The 27,024-nt window shown below is 36.2% G+C and overlaps 1 protein-coding gene across 2 annotated transcripts in view; it reads left to right on the top strand.

The window, feature by feature from the left end:
* LOC113050626 (tyrosine-protein kinase RYK-like) overlaps window positions 1-27,024 on the top strand; it is a 45,563-nt gene that overhangs the window by 1,432 nt on the left and 17,107 nt on the right. The window contains exons 2-8 of one of the 2 annotated variants that reach the window (XM_026213802.1): window positions 19,991-20,112; window positions 20,575-20,674; window positions 21,588-21,719; window positions 22,775-22,840; window positions 22,946-23,087; window positions 23,911-24,011; window positions 25,613-25,696. In XM_026213802.1, the coding sequence (XP_026069587.1) occupies window positions 19,991-20,112; window positions 20,575-20,674; window positions 21,588-21,719; window positions 22,775-22,840; window positions 22,946-23,087; window positions 23,911-24,011; window positions 25,613-25,696 (747 nt within the window). The remainder of the gene's footprint in view (window positions 1-19,990; window positions 20,113-20,574; window positions 20,675-21,587; window positions 21,720-22,774; window positions 22,841-22,945; window positions 23,088-23,910; window positions 24,012-25,612; window positions 25,697-27,024) is intronic. The other variant, XM_026213804.1, reaches the window with a different exon arrangement.

Here is a 27,024-nt window from a genome sequence, read left to right as displayed (position 1 = left end):
CATAAAATACATTGTTGTCATTACCTCCCAATAATGTCAAATTTTTGTAGTTTTGCTTTTGGGAATCAAACTATATAAAGCAATGCAATGCGAAAGCCTGTTGATGCTCATAATTTTACATGATTTTTTTCTTGTGTGATCTAGGCTTTAGGGTTAGTGTGTTTTGGGAGAGAGTGCATTTTTTTATACATTTGTCATACTCTTGTAATCCTAATAAAAACTATAGGTATAGTTATGGTGTTAATTAACAACATATGATTATTTATGTGTTTGTTTATGACTTAATGGCTCTGCCTTAAATGTAACTTTTTGCAGAATATAGTCCTCTTTCCAGACTAGTGGACAAACCAAGTGTTTTGTACTCTGAATAATTTAATGCATTCATGGTTCTTGAAGATAAGGCAATCCTTAAAAATATTTTGGTTTGCAGTAACATTAAAAAAAAAATAAAAAAGGGTTGGTAGGTAGGTCTATATATATATTTTTTCTAGTTTCAATGTAAAAAAAAAAAAATAAAACTCAATTTTGGTGATGGTGATTACTTGGGTAAGAATTTAAACAAATTAGCATATTGTGACATCACTGACTGGGACTTCAACCCATGCCTTTGGGCGCATAATTGCAAACCTCATTTTGATGCAGGCTATATAGACCACAAACAATTTAAATCTTTGTCAAAAATATGTTTATTGCATGAATTTCAGGTGAGAAGAAAAAAAAAACGAGGTACTGTTTTACTTGAATCCACCGAAAGGTGTCAATGCAACCTACAAATGAGAGACCGTTTACTTTGCTTTCTTGGGTGTTCACTTTTGTGAAAAATATCCTGTTTGATTTGAGAGACAAGTGTTCATTGAATCGATTGTAAAATCAATTTTGCTTGGTCTAAATACATTTTAACACCAAATATAGGTAAATCCACGGACAACTGGCAGGAAAGATGTAAAGATTCAATATATTGGTAAAGACCAGTATTTCTGATGATTTATTGATGTGAAGTTACGTGCACAATGACAAACACTCAAACAGGAGTGCAACGTTCTTGAAAAACAATAAGCAGAGTGGACTCCCATAACAATGCAGTTCGTTAAAATCAATTTCCTGTTTTCGAAACTTGTGTTGGTTGGTCCAATTGATTCATGCAATAGATTTTCGAACACGTGAAAAGATCTGGGCATAGTTTTTCCAGAACTTCGTGCCAAGTTAAAGCAGTGTTGAACTGTTTTAATGAATGTTTTAGATGTATTATGGTGCCCTAACCCGTATGACTTTGAACAGTGACCGAAAACATTTTGTTTACTGCAGCCGAAGCCATCATTACCAAGTGTGAACCGCTGACTCTGACAGTGAATGAGAGTCTGAGACGAAGTGAACTCACAGGCCATAGTGTGACATCCGTGTAAACATAGATGACGTCACTGTTTTTTTTTTAAGAAAGAAAGTAGCCTTCATTTGTATGTAGGCCTACTCAATTTATACATTTACAATACTTACTAAAATATAATGAATATTATTTTATTGCTTTTGTATTAGTTTTTTGAAGAGTAAAAAAAAATAATTGGTCGGTCTTAACGCAAATTTACAACCGGCAAGTAATAATAAATTGAATCGGTCCTAAATTGACAGGGTCGGTCGGGTTACGGCAAACAAGAATATTTTTAATGATGGCCTAAAAGGCTTTGTGATGCGCTTGTTATGTTTGTATTCAGACTAGGTTTTTGATTCAGCACCACTGTGATTAATGCAGCGAGAACTGATTAGAGGTTGTTAATTGCTGGGTATTTGTGGCTGGGCTTAAAAGCAGTCATTATCATTGCTAATGTCACAGCAAAGTTAAAAGGTTTGGGGGCTGCCGGTGGAGCATCTATTTCCTGCTGGAAAGAAGAAGCAGAGACAAGGGCATTCTTAGAGCAGCCTTGTTTGAACTTGTTTTTAGGGTTTACCCTTTCAGCATAAATTGATAGCAATTTCTATTAGACTATTAGACTTTCTACTAGGCCATATGGAGTATAAGGTTTCAAGTGATGCAGTCCTTAAACTTTTGAGCTTTTTTGAAATGCAATCAGGTTTGAAAGATGATTGACCTCTGGTCTTTCTGTTATCCCCAGTAAAGCTGACCTCCATATTTTTTGTCACGATTGACTTTGGGACCAAAGCTTGGCTATGAGTGCCTCTTTCTGGGTGCTCTGCATTTCTGTGTCTCCTCAGTGATGATTGATGAACTTTATGGTGAGCTTTTACACTCTTTGACGATCATATCAGGTTATTATAATCAACATGTCACCTGTAGTTTTATGCTGGGTGCTCTGGCATTTGTCTTGTGATGAAGGCTGGAATGAAGCTCTTTAAAAAATAAAAATTGGGGAAAATGGAATGGAGCTGCTCTTTCAAAAAAAAAAAAAAAAAAAAAACCTTGTGATTTGCCTCTTCGCTCTTCTGCTGCTTTGTCCCTTTTTTGTGCATTCTGGGAACCTACTCAGGATTAGAGCTGCAACTAACGATTATTTTTTCTGTCAACTAATCTAACCATATTTTTTTCGATTAGTCGACTACTCTAACGATTACTTTTATTACAATAAATAATTAATCTAATGTTCTTTTTTGATTAGCTAATGAATCCTTTGGATAACTTTTACAAAAAAATATAAGTACAACTTCTAATATAATAATTCAACCTTTATTCATTTTCAACCGATTTGGTTGAAGTTTTTACAGTATACAAGAATAAAGAGGCAAAGAAAATTATTTTACTATGGTAAATATGAGTTTACGATAGCGTTTATAATTAAACCACAGTAGCCACAAATTTACAGTTGTCTGAGACGTCATGAAATGTTCTTTAGCATCACAAGCCATAAAATGTAGTCAGGGTTCTGCTATGATTTAGCGTGGTTTCCAGAGATCTGGAGCTGATTCGGGGTAGCTCGGTGGTTTGTGATTGTTGTCTCACGGTGCGCTGTCTTTTAAGGGGCCGTTCACATATTCACAAGTTCATTATTTCCAATGTAGGCGTGTGGCATGCACGCTCATAATGGAAGTGATGCGGTCGCGATGCGCACACGAAAACAGGCACGTCCGCACCGCATCGAGTTAAAAACATCTCAACTTTTCAGAATGCCGCAAGGGCACTGCAGGTCATGTGACAAGAACTAACTAATCAGCTTCATTCTTTCCCGTAACAATGTTGAAAGCTCAGCCAAGATGAAGGAACAGCTGATCATAGCTGTATATGGATTGCCATTTTGAAATAAATTTAGTAGCAGAGCTACTGCAAGCGATTTTTAGAGCTGCAAATCCATTTAACCTTTGCTGGAATTTCCGCGTCTTCATGGAGAGAGCACGTCATGGTTGCTTAGCAAAGACAGACACCCCTGGGGCGCAACTGCCCTAGTGCTTTGGAAAGGAGAAAGCAGCGTGACTAGTGTTTTCCACGCGTTTTTAGGTGCAATATGTGAACGCCCCTAACGCCACGCCAACACAGACTTACTTTATTTCTTATTTTATCCTTACTTCGGCTGCTACGGGTGATCATACCAATAACTTGTAATCTTTACAAGAATATCAGAATCATGCAATGAGCAAGTCTGCATTTATTAGACACTTAACAATATCACATCAGTTTGTGCTTTTAGAATCGCTGAATCTGCTGCGGTCGTTCCATCACATCTGCAGCGGAGACCTGAACCAGGATAACACGGTAACAGGTTAAACCGTAACACCAGAGAACACCAGGATGTTTTCCTCTGAGATGCTCGTGCATCGCATTTGTGCTGCCGTGGTACACCATATCGGTTTTGCAAAGGGAACGAAGGGCCATTTTATTTGGCCTCTGTTTAAAGTATTCCCATACTTTTGATAACAGTGGTCTCTGTTTTTGTGATGGAATGCAACTTTCTTCATTCCCATTATGCCATTACGCGAGATGTAAACAGTGTGACGCATCGACGCATTTCACGCACGTTGACGTATTTTTGTGGTCGACGTAATCGATGACGTTGATGCGTCGTTGCAGCACTACTCAGGATGTATTCATTTTGAACCTGAAGGTTTTATATCAAATAACTATCTGTAGCATAAGCTTCACATAAACTTCACGAATAACCACTGTGCCTTTATCTGTTAACATGATTTTTGTTCTCTGTTCTGGTTCAGCAATGGATGCCATCTTGGAATTAAAACCACCTTGTTAGACTGAGGGCCATTGTAAGCAGTGGGGTTGCATGTAGAAGTCCCTGAATGCATTTATCAATGGGACATCAGTAGCCTGTAGTTTTGGACTGCCAGTGCCTCAGAGAATCAGGTGTCCCTGTTCTGCACAGGAGTCTGATTACCACTGATGTGGTTCAGAGATCCTGTTTTATGAGTCAACAGGGATCCTTGACTTAAAAGTTGATGGTTGTGGTTATATGGATACCCTTTTTGGTGCTTTATATAAATGTCAAATGGATATATATAGGACTATTTTGTGGCAAAGCCTAAATTTCCCCAATATCGCTATTGCAGATGTAACCGTTTTGAAAGCAAATGACTCAATTTCTGGAGTTAGGACTAGTTTTGGTGAGAACATTAATATTTAAAATTATTGCTGTGTTTTAGATTTTAGGTCAAGTTATGATATGATTCTTTGTGATTATTTTGTGTACAATTTACACTAAATAACATTGATGATTGGTTTATATCAAATGATGAAAAGCAGTGTTTAATGCAATATTTACATTAATTTCACAATCTTTCCTCTCAGATCTGTAAGTTAACTCGTAGCATAAAATTAAATGCACTGGCTTTGGCTTTTTATGGAGACCGCTGGTGAAAACAGTGTTTTGATGGTGGTTGCTAAAAACCTTGTTTTCCATTTCAGCAAGTTTCTGCTCAATTGATTTTTGTTTTGTTTTTAGGAGTCATATGCTGCACAAAAATAGAATTGAATTCATGTCAGTGATCTCAAGACCATAATGAAATTTTAGAGGTATTCAGTGTTTATTGAAATTAGAGGTTGTGCAGATTAGTATATATATAAAATTTGTACAGATGAACTGAATATAGTATGTTAAGCACTGTCATCTCAAAGTATCAGAACTGCAATGAAACAGGGAATGAAGTGTAGATACTTAAAAAAAAAAAAAAGCCTCGTTTACCACAACTTTGAAAATTTTCTCCCTTGTAGGGATCTATGGCTTTCCACTGCACTGTTCATCCTCGTGCTGATATAGTACAGAGAGAAAGCTTTCACTCTCTACTTCAGAGTCCCAACACCACAGGGATGAAAAATCTCCACTATCCAGCTGTTCATTGCTAACAGACAGCGTCAGCCCTCTTGTGTCTGAGTTATTTTGGGGGATCATTAGATGGCCCTGCTCAGTGTATGGCAGTACATGGAATGTTTAGGTCACGAAATACATCCGCTCTGATTTACGATGTAAACTTGCTGCCTCTGAAACCTTTTCCTCCTGTTAAAAGTGAAAACGCCTTGAATAGATGCAACAGACACATGGTTGCAACTCCTTGAAGGCTTAAGATGGCTGCGTTTCAGTTAGTTAATGCATTCACAGTCAATTTGACATTTGTAATGTGAGAAAAATGTATTTCAGAATAAAATAGGATCTTGTAATTTAAGAAAAAGTGTGTGACTGGTCTTCTATCCATTGGAAATTGAATGGATCATGTAAAATTGATATTTGCAGTTCTTTGTGTACAGTGTCTGATACATGTGAAATGGAAATTTAAATTGAATGAATGTACATGCACGATCATGCACAAGTAAATAAGATAATAATTGGGGTCAGTTAAAAATTGCTAAGAAGAAGCTAATGATTTTAAAATAATTGGTGAGTTTATGATGATTCCTGGGTTTGTGCAAGGGCTGCAAGTAAAACTTTATAGAGGTTCTTTATACTTTGCATATTTTGCTAGTCCACAAGAAACTTGTGAAAAATCTAGTAGCTCAATTTTTTTACAGCTTCTTGTATATTTCCACTAGCCAAGTGAATTTCTTTCTTGGAACAAAGATCTGAGGTGCATGCTCAAATCACACACAGCCCTGGAGAATCATTCTCTGCAGAGCTACTCTTGATGGGCTATGGGCCAGTTAGGAAGCACATTTATGTTCAGTTGTTTTTTGCAATTTCAATACTAATGCTAACTAGCCGTGATGACTACGCAGCAAGTGATACTGTAGAAATATACCAGATATTTCTGCAACATTGTGGCTGGCAGCTCAGTTACTGGTTGTGTTTTAGTGAAGGTTTAATATGTATGAAGAGTATGAATATACTTTTTTTATAATAATAAAAAGACAATGAATAAATAACCTCAACTCTTAGAAAGTTATTTAAAGAATACAAAGTTTTTTTTTTTTGCTTGTGTGGCGAGCGCTTGCAGAGAGAGACCCTACTATGCACACATTTCTGATTGGCTGGGATTTGTAAATTATTTTTGTCTTGTCTTTCGATGATTTTTTTTTAAATTGATTTTTCTTGTCTGTTTAGGATACTGGGTCTCATTCTCCAAGCATGCAAACAAATTTCTACATGAAATGTGCGTGCAAACAGTTTTACAAACAAATCATGACACCATATACCAACAAGTTTTTTATTAAATTGCATTCTTAATTTCTGACAAAATATGGGAACAAATGAAACCACATGCAAAAATCATATACTCTGGGTTGCCTTATAATAGTTAAGATGAAATTTTGGACTTAGACAAATTTATTTTATGTCATATACAGTGAAAGAGTAATACATTTGTAGCTTTATAGCTTGAGCTGAGTGGTTTCTTGTTTAATGCAGATGCGTGTATGGACCGCTGTCTAATGAAAGGTCTGTATAAAATTTGTGTTTATGAGGATGCAACACTTGGCATTGTCAAGTGTTCAAGAGTGCAATAAACTAGTCTCTGTGGGACAAAGCTTATTACAGTGTCTTTAGTTTTCAACTACATTATACTGTGTTGCAGTTACAAACCAGCCTGGCTGGCATACTCTCATATGAGTAAGCGAGCCCTCCCTTGTCCGTATCATACCCATAGAAGTTTGTTTACTTTAGCAGCAGCTGTACTGCCATGTTGTTCCAGTGCAGACGGGGAGTTCTGAGGATACCTCTTACGGAACAAGCACTGTTTCCATGACTGGGAAGACAGCTGTAGTAGGACTGGCTCATGTGGTTGTAATTAATGACTAGCGCTGACTCCTTTTGAGCACCAAGAAAGATTCATTACCGAGCTGCCACAACTCAGCCATGACAATTTGGAACCTGCCTCTTCAAAACAATACACTTTCCACAGACTAAAGCCTAGCTGTCCAAGTGATCCCACAGACCCTTGCCTCAGGAAAAGCAGGCCTGCAGGAAACTAATGTTCATTAATGAGCTGAGAGCTTAACTCTGTAAATGGGCACTGAAAGAAAGGATTGTCACTGCGTTAAAACTGATCAAAGAACCTGAAGTAAAGTCCAGCCATAAGAATACGTGAGTGGACTTAAAATGAAGTTAAACATTTCATATTTTAGCTGTAGATCTTTAATGGAATGCTAATTCTGGTGGTTCTGTTTATTTGGCCCTCACATTGACCCTCAGACATGAACTGAAGTGTTTCGAATGCAGGTTTTCAATTTTCAAGGTTAACTTATTTAACCTTGACCACATGTATACGTGTGCTAACTGAATCTTAGTGATCATACAGTTCTGTTGCTGTCTCTTCAACTCGTAGACTAAAAAACAGTCAATAGCAACAGTGTAACACTGAGCAGTATCAATTACTCAACTAGTCGACTAGACTAGCCTCGCACAATAAACCAAAGATTGAAAGCCCTATGATGTGGCACCCATAAACATATTTAAAAACTAATGTACTATAATATACGTAACTTTGTATGTTCCATTACTTTGAGGAGCGGTTGTGTCTGGATTGAAGAATAGCTTTAGGATTTGTCTTTGGAATCTTGTTTGATGTTAAACATCACAGTTGCTTTTATCTGCTCCATGAGCAGTTATGATGGAAAAAAAAAACTGTTCAAATTATATCTTCTGCAGTATTTGTCAGTGAAGAGTGTAGGTGACCTTAAACCAATGGCCTGTTTCAATTTTTTCATTGTGATGACATGGTGTACTGTAGTGAAATAAAGACTAAGTGGGCGACATAAACTGACAAATGGTAGTTCCAGTCGGAACAATTTCTGCATTGTTACCTCTTAAGTAAATCTGTCTGTGTTTAGTGTGACTTGAACTCTGGGAGGAAGTTTGTTCCCAGAACCTAAAATGTAAACCTATAAAACACATTGTTGACCCTCCTGACATAGATCATTAAAAATGACAAAAAATGACATAGATCTTTTTTATTTTCTTTTTTTTTTTCTGTCTTTGTATAACTTCAGATGTCATTGGAAAAGTATTGACTGTTAGGCCAAATATTTTAAACTAGGCAACAGCTTTTGAATTTCTTTTGGTTTAAAAAAAACAAAACAAAAACAAACTACCAGATAAAGGCCTTAAAGGAAACAGTTTTATTTGTGTAATGTGATATATTTTGGAGTGAGAAAGTATATTCAATAAAAAAATAAGTTTGTCAAGCGAAGGCTTTTTTTTCTGTTTTAATGGTTAAATGAAATCTTATTAATCAAAAGCATGTCTAATTAATTGAAATAATGAATTACAATATTTAACATTTATTATTTATTATATAACAATATTACATTTTAAGGTCCTATGAAATGTTTTATTTTTTACCACTTTCAGTTTTCGTTATTTTTCTGGATTTTATTTTAATAGTTTCATATAATTTTAGTAATCAAAAGCATTTAATTAATAGATTTTATTCTAAATAATTTATTATTATTCTATCCCGTCCAGAAACACTGTGTTGTGTTATTTACATTATTCTGCTAAATACATTTTGGTAAATGTTTTCTGGTAAATATTCCTCTAAAAATAAAGTTTTAATAATAATTTTATTATTAACATTAGTAGTAGTAGTTGTAGTACTATCTTTACATTTTATCTTTACAATATATTTGTAACGGTTTCTTAAAGTTAAACCAAACCTTTAATTTGATAGGTTGCTGTAAAGACATTTAGGTTTCTGTTTGTATGTGATATAATCCTAGTGATTATGTGTTCATGTTCTCATGATGAGAACACAGAGGCTGAAAACACTGTCACGTGCACTTCAGTATGTGTGTAGTAAACGAAACCATTCACACACAGAAAAATTTAAATAGTATTTTTGCAGATTGATATTTAGAGACTGTAGTTCACATCACGTTGTGATTTGTGACCCTGGACCACAAAACCAGTCTTAAGTGTCAATTTTTCAACATTGAGATTTATACATCATCTGTGATATTCTGCATTTTGTAAATCTATAAAATTTTTATGGCTGAATTCTTCAATTCTGTCCATGTTTTCCTCATCACATAAATCGTAGGGCACTACAGGACCAGGACCTTGTGACCCAAGAGAAAAAAAAGTGACTTATTATTTATTCAAATACTTTTTTCCCCCCTTTGTAATAGTTGTGCAATAAAATAATTATGCACAAAAAAAAACTTTATTAAGGAAGAAGGTTTCGTAAGGTTTGGTTTTCATGTTGACTTCAACAAACAGAACAACTCTTAAAGGACACCCAGAAGTGCCCAGCAGAGCTCGTGTGGGGTTGTCATTTAATGAGATACTTTCTGGCAGTATTAGTAATTATTTCTCCAAATGTGCTTGCCTCTCTCCAAGGCTATAAATCCTTCAGGGGGTTTCAGGGAGCTTTGGTCATCACACATAAATAAACACACACACTTAAACACTTATTATACCCCTGCTGAAGCACCTGGGGCTTCCTGTGCCTCCCACACACCCATGTTGCTCATCTGTGGTGGCCTTTAACCTAATTGGGAAAAAATAAAAGTCTAGGTTACTTATAATTGACAAGCTACTAATTAAAAGGCACAAATAATAATAAATGATTATATACTGTCATTTCAAATCGACATTCCAGGCGTTGCTTTACTTAATCCATCTATGGATTTAGTTTCCTCTGCATGTGCTTCTGTTTTTGCCGGCGGTACAAGGAAGATCCATTAGTGATCCGTAGAGAGCATCACGTCTACTGAAGTAGTGGAAAATGGGCACTATATTATAGGATTTTTCTGCCCTTTGCTCAGCACACCATATCACATTTTCTCTAGTAATGGTAGAAGAGATAATGGTTGACTGGAATGCCATCAAGCCAGCCGGTCTAAAGTAAAATCATTCTCCATTAAAGTTGCCTTACAGCTGCTTCTAAAATAACAGGGCACAGTATGGTACCATTGAAAGGTTCTTGTGTTTTGCCTGCATAGTCACTCGACTTGAACATGTGCCCAAAGCTAGAAAAGAGGTTGAAGAATGCTTTCAAAGCAAGCTGAAAGACGAGCAGGGAGCTATTACAAAAGAAGTCCATGAATAGAATAGGAATGACTGGCAGTAGTATTCTCATTTGTATGCTTGTCTATTCGAACTGCCACACTAAATGGGGGTAGGCCCCTTTTTCTTTATTTTTTCTTTTTTTTTGCAATGACTCAACCTATTATTTAATAGTACATTAGTCTATTCTCTTTTCACACTTGTTAGAGACTTTTTCTGTTTTGGAATACGTGGTAGACTATTTACAGTGCAAAAAAAAACCTATTGAGTTAATAATGCAGTCACAGTAGTTTGAACACCGTTTGAGTCCTGGAAACAAATATTTATTGGAATTAGTCTCCGTCTTTCATTCTTTATAAGCTATAACACTGGTCAACATAAATAATATATATATATATTAGGGCTGGGACAACGCGTCGAGGTCATCGATGATGTCGACACAAAAAATACGTAATATGCGCACCGATTCGTCGACCTGTTTTTATTTCTCTAAAAAAACGTTTGCAAAACGTTTACCTTATGTGCGCTGAATATACGCGATGGCCGGATCAACATTCTGTCCAACATTATATAACCAATCCAGGGGTTTTTCTGCATTGATGTTTTTTTTTTTTGGCGTCTGTCAAAGCCTTATTTGATCGGTGAGTGATGTAGAATAGAATGACTGCAGCACCTGACAGGGTGCGTACGAGAGAGAGCCCCGGCTGCGTGCGCACTCACAGTCTTCAAACAACATGAGTGCTTCATGCTCTCTCTCTCCCTTGTGAATATTAATCAAAATCATTAAACACGATAGAAAAAGGGCGAAACACCAAAGTTTCACACGGGCTCGCACACTCACAGTCTTCAAACTACACCAGCACTGTCTTGCTCTCTCTCTCTCTACCTCGTGCATATTAACCAAAATCATTAGATACGATAGAAAAAGGGCGGAAAGCCAAAGTTTCATGTCGAGCATTCTGAGATTTTTTTTCTCCATGGCAGGCTGCTGGCTCCCACTGTTAATTGTTTTTTTTTTTTTGAAAAGCACTCTCTGTATTAGCTTAAAGCCCTCAAGTTTACATTGGTTACTGTATTCTTTCAAGCTCTAAACAAGACATTTTTTATTGAATGCTAGACATCAAGTTGTTGTTATTTTCATCTGAAAGAAGAACTTTTTTTCAGTAAGCTAGGCCCTATGTCTTCAGTAAGCTTGTTTCAGTAAGCTATGTGTTTTCAAGGCTTCAAGGTTTTATTGAATGCTATCTCTATACAAGTGCAAAGTAATGCATTCTTAAGTCAGTCTTTTATTTTGTAATTTTAAGAGCAATAAACATATATTGCAATGTTAAGGAATTCATGTTTTTTTTTTCAATCAGATATGTAAATCAACATGTATAAATTGTTAGTAGTCAATTAATGGGCAGATAATCGAAATCGAATCGGTCTGAAAAATTAATCGTTAGATTAATCGATGCATCGAAAAAACAATCGCTAGATTAATTGTTTAAAAAAATAATAGTTTATCCCAGCCCTAATATATATATCTGTGTATATCAAGAAGTTGTCAAACCTGGTCTTACCCAGTTTGGGTCAGTCTGAAGGAGACTGTTGGAACAGTAGAAATATTCAGGAGAGAAGATACTTCAGGATTTGAGAAGACACTTGTGCTAAAATATGAATAAAATATTACATTCAGCTTTTGGTTATTATTGACGTTTGTCTTAGAGTCACCTTAATGTTAGGGATCTTCTTAAAAGGATAGTTCACACAAAAATGGAAATTCTGTCATAATTCTTCATCCTCGTGTAGATGTAGGATATTTTTTATGAAACCTAAGAGATTTTTGTCCTTCCATTGAAAGTCCATTACACCAAAACCTTCATTCAGACTGTTCGTAAAGACATTGTATTGTACATGATTGCTTAACACACAATAATTTGTGTGGCTGTTTAAAGTTGCTGTATGTAGGATTGACAACAAGTGGTTGAACTAGGTATTGCAGTCCAAATTCAAAATATTGGAGAATAACCACAACCACAAACCAAAACAGAGACCGGAACATTCATTTTTAAAGGATAATAACTGACTGTATCATTGTTTTTCAGATAAACAAGTATATTAACTTGGCGTGTTTCTTAAATACCTGCAAACATAATGGGTATTTTTATGCTTTAGTAGTGTCAAAACAGTTCTGTTACATAAAGTGATCAGAGTGGTGATCCTCACTTAGCAGACAATTAATCAAACAAATAGAACCATAGACTTACATTGAAGAAGTGACCATAAGCCATATACAGACAACAAAATATCATATAAACTTTGCATGGACACTTTTGATTTGAGTCAGTAAGGCATGGAAATAACCACTCAAACCACCCTAGTAACTACATAACAATGCCATGACATCATGTTGGATGAACACTTTCCTCAGAAATGTGGAAAACTATTTGCTGATCATCATCACACAAGTGGATGAGAAAATTTCCAGAATCTGAAGTAAACTCATTTGTAAACTCATAATTATTTTTTTTCCAGATCCTGTCTCCCTCTGTAGGACATTTTGTTGTATGAAAAGACACGTTGGTCTATAGAAATCAATGTTGATATGTGAATTAATGTACATGGTTTGTATTTTTGAAGGATTCCTAATGGATTGGATAAAAATGTATGCACCTCAGGTCTTTGTTTCATTTTAAATAGGATTAGTCTGACTGCAGTCTCTTTAGTAAAGCTGACAATTATTTTCTAAATTGCAGAAAATTAATTTTCATTTATTTATTATGCTAGTGGGACTTCAGGCTATCAACACCAGCAGAAAGACTTTGAAATCTTGCAGGGTAGAATGTGTGTGTGGTAATTGCAGTTGATCTCAAACTGGGCTGTGGTCTTCCACAGGTCAGACGTCTGCTGGGAGATGTTTTCTTTCTATACTTCACCATAGTTTTTTTTTTTTTTCACTGGCTGTCTAAGTTGTGATACCACTGCCATTTCCACTAGGTCTCCTGCTGTTCTGTCACAGCCCATCCAGTTCAGTTTACAATGTGTTCATGTCAGTTCTATGAAAAGTGTCCTGGAAGTGCCACAGTCACATCTGAAAGTGGTTTTCTGTCCATTGCAGCGTTGCATTCTGGGTCAGCCTGCCTGCTAGTGTATCATTTACTTTTAGCCCACACCTGTTTGGTATTACACTGATTACCCTCCTGACTATCTGAGCTGAACTCTCACAATTGAGGGACTCCAATATAGCCACCATGCTACCATTCTTGATGATAATGAGACTCTAGAGCTCCTTATTTTGCATGTTCCACCACTTTCTTTGGTTTGACTCCTCTGCCCTGTGTGAATACTGCATCCTGTGAACCTTGAGCTATTATTACTATTAATAAAATATTTATTAAAATCTAAATTTAAAAATGTAAACAATTGAGGGTAACAATTAGTGCAGCCTTTTCTCTTGCAGAAACATCTACAAAAACAAAAAAGCAAATTAATATTCATAAAAATTATGTAAGAAAATATCGATACATGTATCACAATATTTTGTTTGGCAATACTGTATCGATTTTCAAAAATGGAATATCGATAAAAATAATAATAATCATACAAGATGTATGGCAGTTGTTTCATTTGAGTTCATATCCCGACCATTAGATAGCATTCTTCCTCTCTTAGACAGTGACAGGAAATACTAGCATTAGGGAACGCCACTAATGTTAGCTTTAATATAGTTTGTTATTGGTGTAAAAAGCTGAAGTGTGGTGTGATTTGGGCTTTTGTGGTAACGTCCGCCCTAGCAATGTGGCGCTGGCAGACGGCTGCAGCTTGTTCTTGTGTTGGGGCATTTTGTGCAGTTAGGACAGTGCTCGTGTTGCGGTCTCTGCGATTCTACGTATTTCATGTATTTTCTAGGGATGGACCAAAATATAAATTCTTTTTCGAATTTTCAGTGGGTTGGCATTCGATTTTTTTTTTTTTTTTTTTGAACACCTGCCATCCCCTTCAAAACGGTTCTCATTCACGCTTGAATATGAATTGCCCATTAGTCAATGTCATGATTCTGTTCATCTGAAAGGGAAGACAAAAATGCCAAAGACCTCAGCTGTGTGGGAGCACTTTAAATCGAAAAAGAACAAGACAAAGGCAGTGTGCCAAATATGTGATTTGAAACTGGCCTACCACAACAGCACATCAAGAAGTTTGAAAAATCACCTGAGTTCTGTAAGTAGTACGCCTATAGTATATTGTTGGTGTAAAAAAGAAAAAAAAGCTGCTTTTATCCGCCATGTTAATCAGTAATTTTACACATGATAAAACGTGTACTTAAATTGCTTGGATAATACTTGCAAATATGGCAGTCATAAAAAAACATACAGTAGCCCAGCCTAATTATAATTTGTCTATATTAAAAGTAAGACCTGTGTGTTACTCGGAGCATATAAGGCTCATGCTGTTCTGTAGTTTATTTAAAGTTTATTAATTCTGACTGTGTCGCGTGTCCATATTGCACCAAAATGCAACACCACACTCCCTTGGGTCTGCAGCAACACACACGCCACGCGTAAAATTGATTGGACGAACAGCTCTCGACATAATGAAAAAGCAAACAGACACACAGAGATTCCTGCCTTTATTAGAGAGAAGAATATGTTCAGCTTTGAATATTCGGTGTTGATTACTACCGAAGCTTCGAAGTTCAAAAAATGGTATTCGGACCAGCCCTACTATTTTCCATGTATTTATAAATACAAACTGAAAAACCTGTGAAATCCAAGTTGATAGGTTCTGAGAATGTTTAACATCTGTATTTATTTTTTATATTTGTTTTGTTTTCTTTAGGAATCTTGCAACCATTTTATTTTTCATTGATATTAAGCAGATGTAATTTTTATTTTTTTTTCAAATCTAAATGTTATGGCATTGTATGTGACAATTCTAAACTTAAACTATTAACCTTCAAAGGCAGGGTCTATATATATATGATGATTTCAAATGCAGATCCCACTGTGTTCTGGTTAAACAATTTTTATTTATTTTGGCCTATTGATTTTTGCCAAGGTTTGCATATGGTGGTGTGTTTTTAATGACAGCTTTTCAAAAAGTATATCCTATTTCCAAAATAAGAAATATCCCAGTATATCGCCTTGCTTACAGTTACACATCGTATCGCAATCCCTGTATCGTGATACACATCGTATCGCCAGATTCTTGCCAATACACAGCCCTGGTTAATAATAAAGGTCTTAAATAATAAATGTCTCTAATCAGCTTTGTTTTGCTTGTCTGTTTCATTGTAAAAAAAATATATGTATATATACATATAATACAATAATTACTCTTGATAATCATCATATAGCAACATTAAATAAGACCAGAAAATACAAAAAGGTTTACTAAACGTGGTATTACGCCAATCATGGGCAAACAAATGAAACATATAAAATAATTCAAACTTATTATTACTTAACACGGAGTCCTCGTTTCGACTCAGCTTTCATTCTGGAGTGCACCGGTTTTTGAGTCCAATGGAAAACAGTGACTTGTTTAGAAGTTCCAGAGAGCAATGTGCATATCTGAGGAAGAGCCAGTCACGGGAGTTTGGGTTGTTTGTGAGGTAAACACGGTTTAATTTTTGTTTGAATTTGTTTAAATCACATCTATTTATTAACAAGTTATTTCAGATCTGTAATCACAATACCGAAAACTGTGATATTTTTGCCTAAGGTTATCATACCATCAAAATTTCATACCAGCCCATTACAATTAGATATAGCTCTTCAGGATTTGAAATCTGAAATTAAGATTCTGAAATCAAGCTTTTGAAATACTTAACATGCTTCAAGTCTGCTTGTAAATCTGTCTGTTGATTTCTTATTTGATTTGTTATGCTAGAACTTGATCAGTACATCTCCCCTCCGTCCCGCTCTCTCTCTGAGGGACTGAGGATAAATCGGACTCGGAGTACAGGAGCCTCTTTGTTCTACCTGTGCTTACCTCTTCTCCTGGCTCTCGCTTTTTTGTTGTACCTTTCTGAAGACAGAAATGTGATCTCCAGAGGCCAAGAAATCCAAAACCGCAGGTCTATTCCTTTGGCTGTGGGGAATTACATGGATTTAAATCATTCATGTCTTTTCATTTCATTCATGTATTGTCTGTAACTTCAGTTTTTTTTTCTGTGCTGAGTGTTCAAAACAGAAAAGTCTTATTGTCCTAGACCACATTTAATAAACCATAAATTATTATTGTTCTGAGGAAATTACATCATAAGAAGTACATTTTTATGTTTTTTAAACCACCAAAAAGTGGTATTTTTTTTCTAGGAGTTATTGACACATTAATCTGATATATATCTAAGAATTTAGTCTGGCCTGTTCTCTTTGCACTTCCAGTTCTGCCATGTCTCTTTCTTTTCTTTTCTTTTTTTTCTCACTGGCAAGCTTGAAGATGACTCTCAAACAAAGCTGGATCTTTGGCAAGCTCTTTGAACAAGATCCATCCGACATAATGCTGTATCGAAGTCTCGCCCCGTGGACATGTTTTCTCCCTGGTCTCTGCTTTTTCAGAGTAGAAGCAATTGAACCATGAAAGGGGTTTAGAAGCTACATAAAAAGACATTACAGAGCACTGCTGTGAGGGGGGATGCAAAGATTTAGTTTTGCAGCAAGCGGAAACCACTTTTTTTTTTTTTAAGACGTATGGTTAACCGCAGCTCTTTAGAAATATACTTGTTACTTGAGCATAAAGAAAAGAGGATAAAAATGGTCCCCACAGAGTCACAAATAAACAAGCTGGAGAACACAGGCTGCACATATGTTATAATAAACTCAATCTCCTAATCATCCTGTAATGGACCTCTTCTTCAGGGGTGGGATCATTTTATGCCACACAGGAAACTGTTTTCAAACAACCTCCTGCTTTCGTTTTGAATCTTCTGGTCAGAGGGTTGAGCACACTTGACCCATGAACTTCAACACCCTCTTCATCCTCTGTTCTGGGTTCAGTCTATGACTGAGCTAAGGCTCGTTCCTGCTGCAAATTCCCTTCGCAATATATCCTCAATTTAGTGTCAGAGATTGACAAAATAAAATCTCTTCTATGTATTTCATTACAACTTCCAACTTTTCCTGCCTCTGCTCAATTAGTCTCAGCCTCAGATGGCACAGACGTCCACAGTCTGTTCACTGACCATTTGATGCATATTGTATACAAAAATGGCAAAAGTTGGAAACTGCCAGTTCCAATCTCATTGCAGTCATTTTTTATATCCAAAAATAAAATGTGATGTTTTCTGACTAATTAGCACTTTAAAACTCTTCCTGTGAGTGTCTGCATGTATAATCCAGTTTAGACGGTTTGTCTAAGTTGAACAATGTCCATAGTGTGAAAATGATGGAGAGGAATTCATGTGAATGTGGTTTGAGAGGGAGTTTGGAGTGAGAGCGCGGATCCAGCCTCTGTTGTTTTGCCAGATCAGTTATTAAGAGGATCTTTTGGCTTTTTTTCCCTACGTAATATGTCACTTTGGCTAGTTAATAAAGTAGGAAGTTGCAGTTGAGTGTTGGCAAATTATTTTATTTTTGTTTTTGTTACCATAGCAATACCTGGCAACACTGCATCTGTGACACTTAAACTTGCAGTAATAATAAAATAAAAAGCCTGTAGAGAGCACAGGCGCATTATTGCTGATGGGATACTACATTCAGTAAGACAAACGCACTGGTAATCTTATCTTTAAGAAACCGTATCGATGCTTTCAAAACCAGTAGCCTAATAACACTAGCACAGAGATCTGTAGGTTACAGAATGAAATAAAGGCTATGCTATTTCATTCAGTTTTAGTAGTTAACCTTTCACAAAGTCTTGCTGAAAACATACATAAGAGCACTAAACAAAGTTCTTATCATATAGCTACTAATGAAAACTATTAAGGGGATGATACAATGGGCAGCTTTTTGAGGGTATGAGAAAGTGCCCAAGCAACATTTCAAAAAAGTTGCATCTTTTATAATTTCCTTTACAGTAAGAAGATTAATGGCCAGAATGAGCTACAGTGAGCACCAGCCACAGTGTATCAAAGCAGTGCGGACAAAAGTAGGTTCAGACAGGTCACATGGTGCAAGACATGGGAATGTTAATTAGTCTCAAGTCTGTGGGTATATCTGTAGTAGAAGTCATGCCTCAGTAGTCTCTCACAGCTGGCTAATTTTCTTTTCCTTTGTGCTCAGAGGATTATGTTAGTCGAGACGTCTGTCTGAACTTTGAGGACTCCTGCATCTTGATTGTGTCTGTTTTGGGGGCAACACAGCCTATTTGCTCAAGAGGTCAGCAGCCTCATATCACTGGAGAGCTGATTTCTGTTAACTCAAACTATCCTTTAATGCTGCTAGCTGGAGCTGAATGTCTCTGTTTTGGCAAGAAAAGGTCATATTTGTAGAGCTTAAAGGCTTTATTGAAGGGGAATTGAAATATAATCATTGATTAATCTAATTATTATTACAACAATTAATTGGCTGATCGTTGATTATTTCACAGATTAATCAGTAGGCTTTGTTCTGCTATTCAGCTTATACAATTAGTCACAATATTGAGTTACACATATTCTAACTAATAAATAAGACAAGGTCATTTCAAACAATTATATTATTGTAACACAATTATTTTTTACAATTCAAATAATGAGATTACAGACAGAGAGACTTTCTTATTCACTAATTAACTGTATGGAACATGCATACATGTATGGAACAAAATAAAGGTAAGGGATAAGAGGTTTTATTTTAGGGTAAATTATTTTATACAACACATTTGCTCTCTTGAAATACCTTATATTGTTATAATGATCAAAACATGAATTTATGCAAACCAAACTATCATACTGTAAAAATAACTTTTTTTAAACTTATTTTTTATCAAATGGCACCTTGGAGAGCAAAATGTCTCTAAGGATGTACATCTAATACATCAAAAATATTAGCAATAAAATAATAATATTAATAATCATTTACTTTTGTTTGATAGATATGTTTTAGAAAGGGATTGTGTACTTCCATCCCCCTCATGTTTGAGCAGACCCCACATCAGAATGATGGGCTCCAGTCACCCTCAACGGTGCCTTGCAGTCGTGATAAGGTTTGCCTCAAGGCATGGCAGAAGATTCCAGCTGTCAATCAGCTTCACACGTCACTGCGCCTCATTCGTGTAAGAAACAGCCTCCACTTTAGATTTCAGACTCGGGTTCATCATCACTGCCACTCTCCAGCTGTTCTTTGGGGGCTGGTTGCAGTATATCTGGGATCACAGGTGTTCTGTGCTGACTGGGAGAAAGGCTTTTCAGGTCGAGTCTCTCCCAGGAATGTAGCCGGGAAGGAAACACTGTTTAGATTACAGCTTCGTTAGAAAAAGGAGGCCAGGGAGGGGAGAGCAGAGATGTTTTGCTTTGAGGGGTGAAGCCCTTAAACATAAACATACTACACTTGAACGTTTTTCAGATATGGAGTCTGGCATTATATAACTATATTTTACTCTCATGAGGCAGGGTGGTTGTGTGAACGTGTTTAAATTCTGTTGTCCTTATCAGTTATATCTTTTTAATTCTTCTCTCTCTCTCTCTCTCTATCACTCTACAGGTCTCGATGCTGAGTTGTACTATGTGAGGGATGATGTGGTTAACCATTACGCTCTTTCCTTCATCCTGCCTGTCCCTAGCGACACTAACAGCCTGCATTTCACATGGCACTCCAGCAGCAAGGTTTGGGCCTGTTCCTGTATCCCATGTACACTACCAATCACAAGTTTGGTGTCAGTAGTTGTTTTTTTTTACTTTGTTCGTCAAAGAATCCTTACATTTTTAAAAAAGTTTTCACAAAAACATTAAGCAGCACAACCGTTTTCAACTGATAATTATAATAAAGATTTCTTAAGCACTGAATCAGCAGGATGATGTATTAGAAGGATCATGAGGCACTAAAGACATGCATCCCATGAATTATATTTAAAGAAACTTAAACATGGAAATCGACTTTTAAATTGTCAAATTTCACAGTATAACTGTTGTTACTGCATTATCAATCAAGTGAATGCAGCCTTGATGAGTGAAATAAACTTTTTTCAAAACCAAATAAAAAACATCCCAGTCCCAAACTTTTGTAATCGCTTTATCCATAATAACGTTATATTTATATACTTTCCATAATCCTTGTCTTCTGTTTAGGTGGATTACAGGCTAGGGTTTCAAGTGGAAAACACTTCAGCCATGGATCAACCTCAGAGCAACATCTCTGCTCAGGGGGAGGTCCCGCGCACTCGTTCAGGTCAGTCAAATAGTTCTCTCTTTTTTTCATTTGTTGTATATTCAAGTGAAAAGATTCTGTCTCTGTCTTTGTATGTTTAAAGGTCCATGCATAAAAATGACCTTTTCTATCAGTAAAATTATTCTTGTCAAACGTTTATTTATAAAAAAGTTTATATATCACAACTTATTTTTTTTTTTAAGGTTTTATCTACTCTTTATTCCTGTTAGGCCTGTGCACACCAAGACAAATTCGGTGCAATAAGCATTTTAATTAGAATGGACGGCGGTTAATGCAGCATTAACATTTACATGGCGTCAATGTAACTGATAAACTGTTAAAATCTCTTCTCCATTGCGCTGTGAATAAAGAACAGCCTATACCATTCACGCTTTTGTTCACATGCCCAGAGCTGCTGCAGTTACATTAAACTATTGGTGACTTGGTGGCGCTTCCGAACAGATGATTTTGCTAAGCGACAGTGAATAACAGAGGAAGAATCCTGTACTGGCTCTCTTCATCAGTACTCTTGTATTTGGTGTTGCCTAATAAACACCATGGTGAAAACTAAATCTAAATGGCTCTTTCAACACATACTGTCAGTAATACTGTTTAAACCACTTATTGCCAGTTTTTTGCATTTGTATGCCTGTTTGATGTTTGTTTGCATTGTCTTAAATAACAGTGCAAAAACAGACCAAATCTTTGCGACGGACATGCGTACTGGTGTGAACAGGTCTTTAACTGGTCGTCTCGTGTAGTTTAGAAGGAATCGGGCAAATGCTAAGTGCCAGCACAAAAAGAAAAGCAACCCGTACCTTTCAGAAAGTTGAAAATGAGGCCCTCATTGTGTTTACATAGTGTTTACAACTTGAATATTTAATCAAATCAAATTTGGTCTTCCAGTAAGCATGCTTTCTGTGTGTCACTCCAGTGTTCAGAGTGGATCTTTTCTGCTCTGGAAAGGCTGACGGAGAGGCTGTGCTAACGGTGCAGTTGAACCTGACTACACCAGTCAACAACTTCACAGTGCTTAACTTCAAACGCAGGAAAATGTGTTACAGAAGTAAGATCTTTTCATACATTTGACCTTATTTCCTCCAGTCCATCTCTGTTTCTGAAGATCTTAGTACATGTGTGTGTTTTAATTTTTCTGCAATATGCTGTGAGTTTTGTGTGTTTGGCAGATTGTGTGTCAAGTTTCACATTGCCACAGACTGCACAGATGATGATGATAACACAGGCTTTTTGTCGTATGCTTCCCTAGAGGAAATAGCTAGTGAATTTATTCCCTGCTTATTTGAAGCACATGAGCCAAATTAACGGCCAGAGAAGAAAAAGAGTTTGTGTATGCCCCAATTTTCTCTCCAATGTGGAATAACTGGGTCAGCATGTGTGTGCGATGTTCAAGAGGATACTGTGTGTCTTACACTTTGTGTGGAAGGAGTGAGATTTTACTGCCCTGGCAGCAATTTACAAACCAAACAGAGAGACCACAATTAACCAGTTCATGTTTTTGGCTGAATCTCATGAGACCCATCAAGACTGTCACATTTCATCCCAAAAATCAAGAGAAATATGCAATGTTTTGCTTAAAGGAAAATATTGTTCTCCGTAGCATAATCAGAGAAAGTAATTACAGTGAAGTATGTTCAAAAGTTGCTTTTTAGACTTTGATTTGTATCAGAATCAGCATAATTTATTGTATTATAGTATCTTTTTGGGAAATACAATAAGGAGAGATAATGAGAATTAAAGGGCTTTTGCTTGTCATGGATTTGCTTGTCGTGTGTGTGTGTGTGTGTGTGTGTGTGTGTGTGTGTGTGTGTATATATATATATATATATATATATATATATATATATATATATATATATATATATATATATATATATATATATATATATATATATATATAATATAACTAATCTGTGACAAGAAAAAGCCCTTTAATCTTTAATCTGCAACAATTTTTTTTGTGATAAAAATTCTGTTGTTTTTTGTAAGCAAAATCTGTAACTTTCTAGTTCCTCTGTTGGGCAACATTCAGCGATATAAAACAGTAAACTGGTATATGCCTTACACTTTCTTGATCCTTCCCCTTATTGTTTTACTTTACAGGAATTGAGCAGCCGGAGCCCCCCAAAACTCTGCCATTCCCAAACACAACCATACAGAGAATAGACCGTGAGTATTCACAATTTAGTATTTTTCCTTTTTAGTGAATGCGGTTCTACAGTGAGACCGTCTTCGTTCGGCTCTTGTAAACTCTCTCCTATCTTTTGGTCTTAGCGAGCAGTTCAAATGCTCCCACCACATCCACACGAGTTTTCTACATCAGCGTGTGTGTGTGCTGCATCGTCATCTTCCTGGTAGCCATCATCCTCGCGGTGTTACACCTCCACAGCATGAAGAGAGTGGAAATGGATGACAGGTGTGTGTGTGTGTGTATGCATGCACTTCTGTGTTTTATTGTTTAGTTAGTTAACTGCACCAAAACAGTAGTGTTATCAGTACTACTCAGTAGTTCTCAGTAGTATAGATCAAATTAGATTTTTTTTTTATAGTGGTTCCAGTCATTTGCTCTGTGTTTGTTTTTATTTATTTCTTAAAAAAAAAAAAATATTCATTGGGGGTTATCAGAAGAAGAAAAAAAAAAAATTCATCTCCCACTAATTTCATACCAGAGCAGGAAAGTTTCACTGTGTTTTTTCTGAAATTGAATTGGGGCATTAGTACAAAAAGCTTTCTATTTACAAGAAAAGACACAGAGCTCCATTTATCTTCTAAAAAAATATTAACCTCACAACAAGAATGTGTTCAGACTTCATTTTCTACCGGTGGACTGTTTTTGCTCCATAGTCCAAGTAGTAGACCAGAAGAAACCAGAACGGTTTAATGATGATGAGTTTCAGGTCATTCAGCATTTCAGGTCTTTCTTCACGGGCTTCAGTGTTTAACCTTGGGAGTTTGAGTCTAATTGCTTTAATTGGGACAATTACACAGCACTTCATTTTAAAAATGCACTGGAGTTCGGGTTCAGGGCCAGGTAAAACCTTGCACCTTCTGAAAAAACAAAACAACGGATGATTTCATCATAATAGAGGCTGTGAAAGCATTTAAAAATCAAAGACTGGTATGGTTTAGTAAACAGATTTGAGGTTATTATAGTAAGTAATGATATAAGCCAAAGTACCTTTCAAATTGGTGCAATTCAATTCCTAAAGTAATTAATTTCCTCTCACTAAATCTTTTAGCGTCAGCGACAGTGGAAGCTCCCAGGGTCTGTCTCAGCCTTCCACCCAGACCACCCAGTACCTGAGGGCGGACACCCCCAACAACGCTACACCTGTCACCAGTAAGACTTTGACCACACCACGTCTCTCACCCCTGACCTCAGATCAGCAGCTCTCTCAAACATCTCAACCATCTGCCGTAACCATCTGCACTCCTCTTCCATGTTTAAGATGAAACCAGAGACCTGTCTGTCCACCGGAGAAGAAGCTCAAAGAGCAGATAAACATCACCAGGATGCTTTGCTCCCTGTGGCTAAGACAGCAGCTTGTTAAATTGTTCTAAATTTCACACCTCTGGCTGCTTTTTGTCTTGTTGTGTGCACACCAAATGTGCATTCCTTTATAAATGAGAAAATTGGAAAAGAATGATTGAATTAGCTAAACTAGAATCAGAAGGTCAGAATAAACCGATACACACATTCCCCCTCCACATTTTCTTTCCATAAGATTAGTCCAGCATTTATTGTTTTTGTGTGATGGGAATGAGCACAAATCTTTCTTGTGTATGTGTATTTATTAAATCTTCACGTCCCCTCACAATAGTACAGAAGTCATATGTTCGGTCGGCTCGTATTTGCTCAATCCTTCACTGTCATCCGCTAATGCCATCTTAGAGTCGTTTCTTCACACTTAGGTTGTTGTCTTTTTATTTGTATTTTTTCCCCACCATGGGAAGCTGACCACCTCCACTCGTTTTGCAACTTAGGACTCAAATAAGACCAAATCAACAGGAAGTTAACCTCCCTTCAACTTCCAAATAGTTGAAGTTTACCAGCTGATTCCGTGGGTTTTATATTCACATTGGCTCCAAAAAATATTTAGACAGTTAAGTCACAAAATAAATGTGTCTTTTAATTAGATTTAGAAATATCACATGGTACGAGACTTTTTTTATTTAGAACAAACATCACTTGACTCATTCAGGAAATGTACATTTAATTTTAAGCAACTGGTGTCACTCCTTACATCCAACAAATGACTCCTCCCCTCCTGTACAGTATGTAAAAAGCAATGTCAAATTAGTAAAAGGTCCAGACACACAATATTCTTAAAAAAGGTAGGCAAAATTATGCCCCAAGACAGAATTTGTTGTATTAGCAAATGGCAGGAAAGGGCAAAGTAGCTGATGTCGGTAACGTAACAATTCCAACATTACTAATGTTATATATATCCAAATTGTTTTCATACATTCATACCTGCATATAGAAGGGGCTAGAAGTAAGATGCGGAACATACTCAGTAGTAAGCGATTTATGCAGCTTAGTACCTAAAAATGTTTAGTAATCTTGTTTCCACAGATTTGCACAATATATAAAGCCAGTCTTAGCGAATACTCCCCCTTACAGACAATCCTGTTTTAAAGTTCTAAGTTCTTTTCATAAACCAGTGTGGATAGTCGATCTTGGACATATCCACCCCATTTTGACCAGACTGTGTACTGACATTGTGTGTAGTGCCTCCTAGTGGTTTTACATGCTTGGTGCACTAGTCTGTTTCATACTTATATACCATGCATCTTCTTGTCTCACTCTTGTTCTTGTGTGTGGAATAGTTCAGGCTCCATTTGCCTGCTATGATTATCCATCCCTCATATACCTCTCTCTTCATCTTTCTTTTTTTTCTCTCACTCTATCCTCCCTCCACCTCTTCCTCCTCCTATCAGATGCTCATACTGGCTCTGCACCCATGCTCCAGCTTGCAGGCGCCTCCTTCCCTCACCCTGGTGCCCCCTCGCACGAAACCAAAAGTAAGTTCTGCTGCTGTGTAGCAGATAGAGTGAGCAACAGGGAATCAATCATGTTCACTAACCTTCTACCTTTAACCTGGTTTCTTCCTCACATCACCATTTTTATATATATATATATATATATATATATATATATATATATATATATATATATATATATATATATATATATATATATATATATATATATATATATATATATATATATATATTGGTTTTAACAGCTCGTTAATTGGTTAACATAGTATCACAGTGATGCAAAGCACAAAACACTTGTTCTCGTTCGCATGACAAGAAGATAAATCAGATAAAAATCAAAATTCTATAATTTACTCACCCTAATGTTGTTTCAAATCTGTGTGAGTTGAAAAATGTGTCTAACCAAACAGCTGACTTACCATAGTTTGGGAGGAAAAATGCCATGGAAAATATTGTCTACCATTGACTGAACCCTTTGCCTACACTAACGTAGAAACATTTATCATTTCAAAAGATTACAAAGATTTTGGAATGTTTTTGAACTGAGTCTCTCATGCTCACCAAGACCATTTTCTTAATGAAAAATACAGTAAAATAGAAATAGTTTGAAATATTTTTACAATTTAAAATAACTGTTTTCTATTTTAATGTATTTTAAAATGTAATTTATTCCTGTGGTGGCAAAAAAAAAAGTTTTATTTAGCAGCCATTACTCCAGTGTCCAGAAATCATTGTAAAATGCAGATCTGGTGCATAAGAGGTCAAGAAACATCTTTATTATAATGAGTTTTAAAATCTATAATGCTTGATACTTTTATGAAAACTGTAATGAATTTATATTTTTGTTTACAGACCCTGAGGACTGTGTAGACTTGATTATAGGGAACGTTAGCAGTTTCACGTTAGCCATAATAACCACTTGGGGGCAGCATCATGCACGTTCAGGTTGAGGAGAGAAATTTAGTCTAAATCAGTCAGCACACTGGCTAGTTGTATTGTTAGTGAAAAGTGATATTTACATTTTGTTTTGTTTTCATAATCAAGTCACCTTTATTTATATAGTTCTTTATACAATACTGATTGTGTCATGTTATCAACTGTATTTATATAATCACTAATATAATGTTACCACAAGGCAGAGTGGGAAATTATTCAGACCTAAAAACAGCACATGCATTAGTCACAACCAAATTTAAACAGACTTATGTACTGGTATTTGTGCTGACAGCACATTTTTGTGTGTGTGTATTTAGCTTGTGTGTTTTAAAGTACACTGCAGCTTCATGACTGAATAAAACACAGCTTTCTCCAAACATCTTATACAGTTGGCTGTATAACAGCGATAAAAT

This window comes from Carassius auratus, chromosome 31, assembly GCF_003368295.1.
Source record: "Carassius auratus strain Wakin chromosome 31, ASM336829v1, whole genome shotgun sequence".
In the NCBI taxonomy this organism is placed as follows: Eukaryota; Metazoa; Chordata; class Actinopteri; order Cypriniformes; family Cyprinidae; genus Carassius; species Carassius auratus.
The sequence above is the reverse complement of the archived record's forward strand: the minus strand, read 5'-3'. Positions and strand labels throughout refer to the sequence as shown.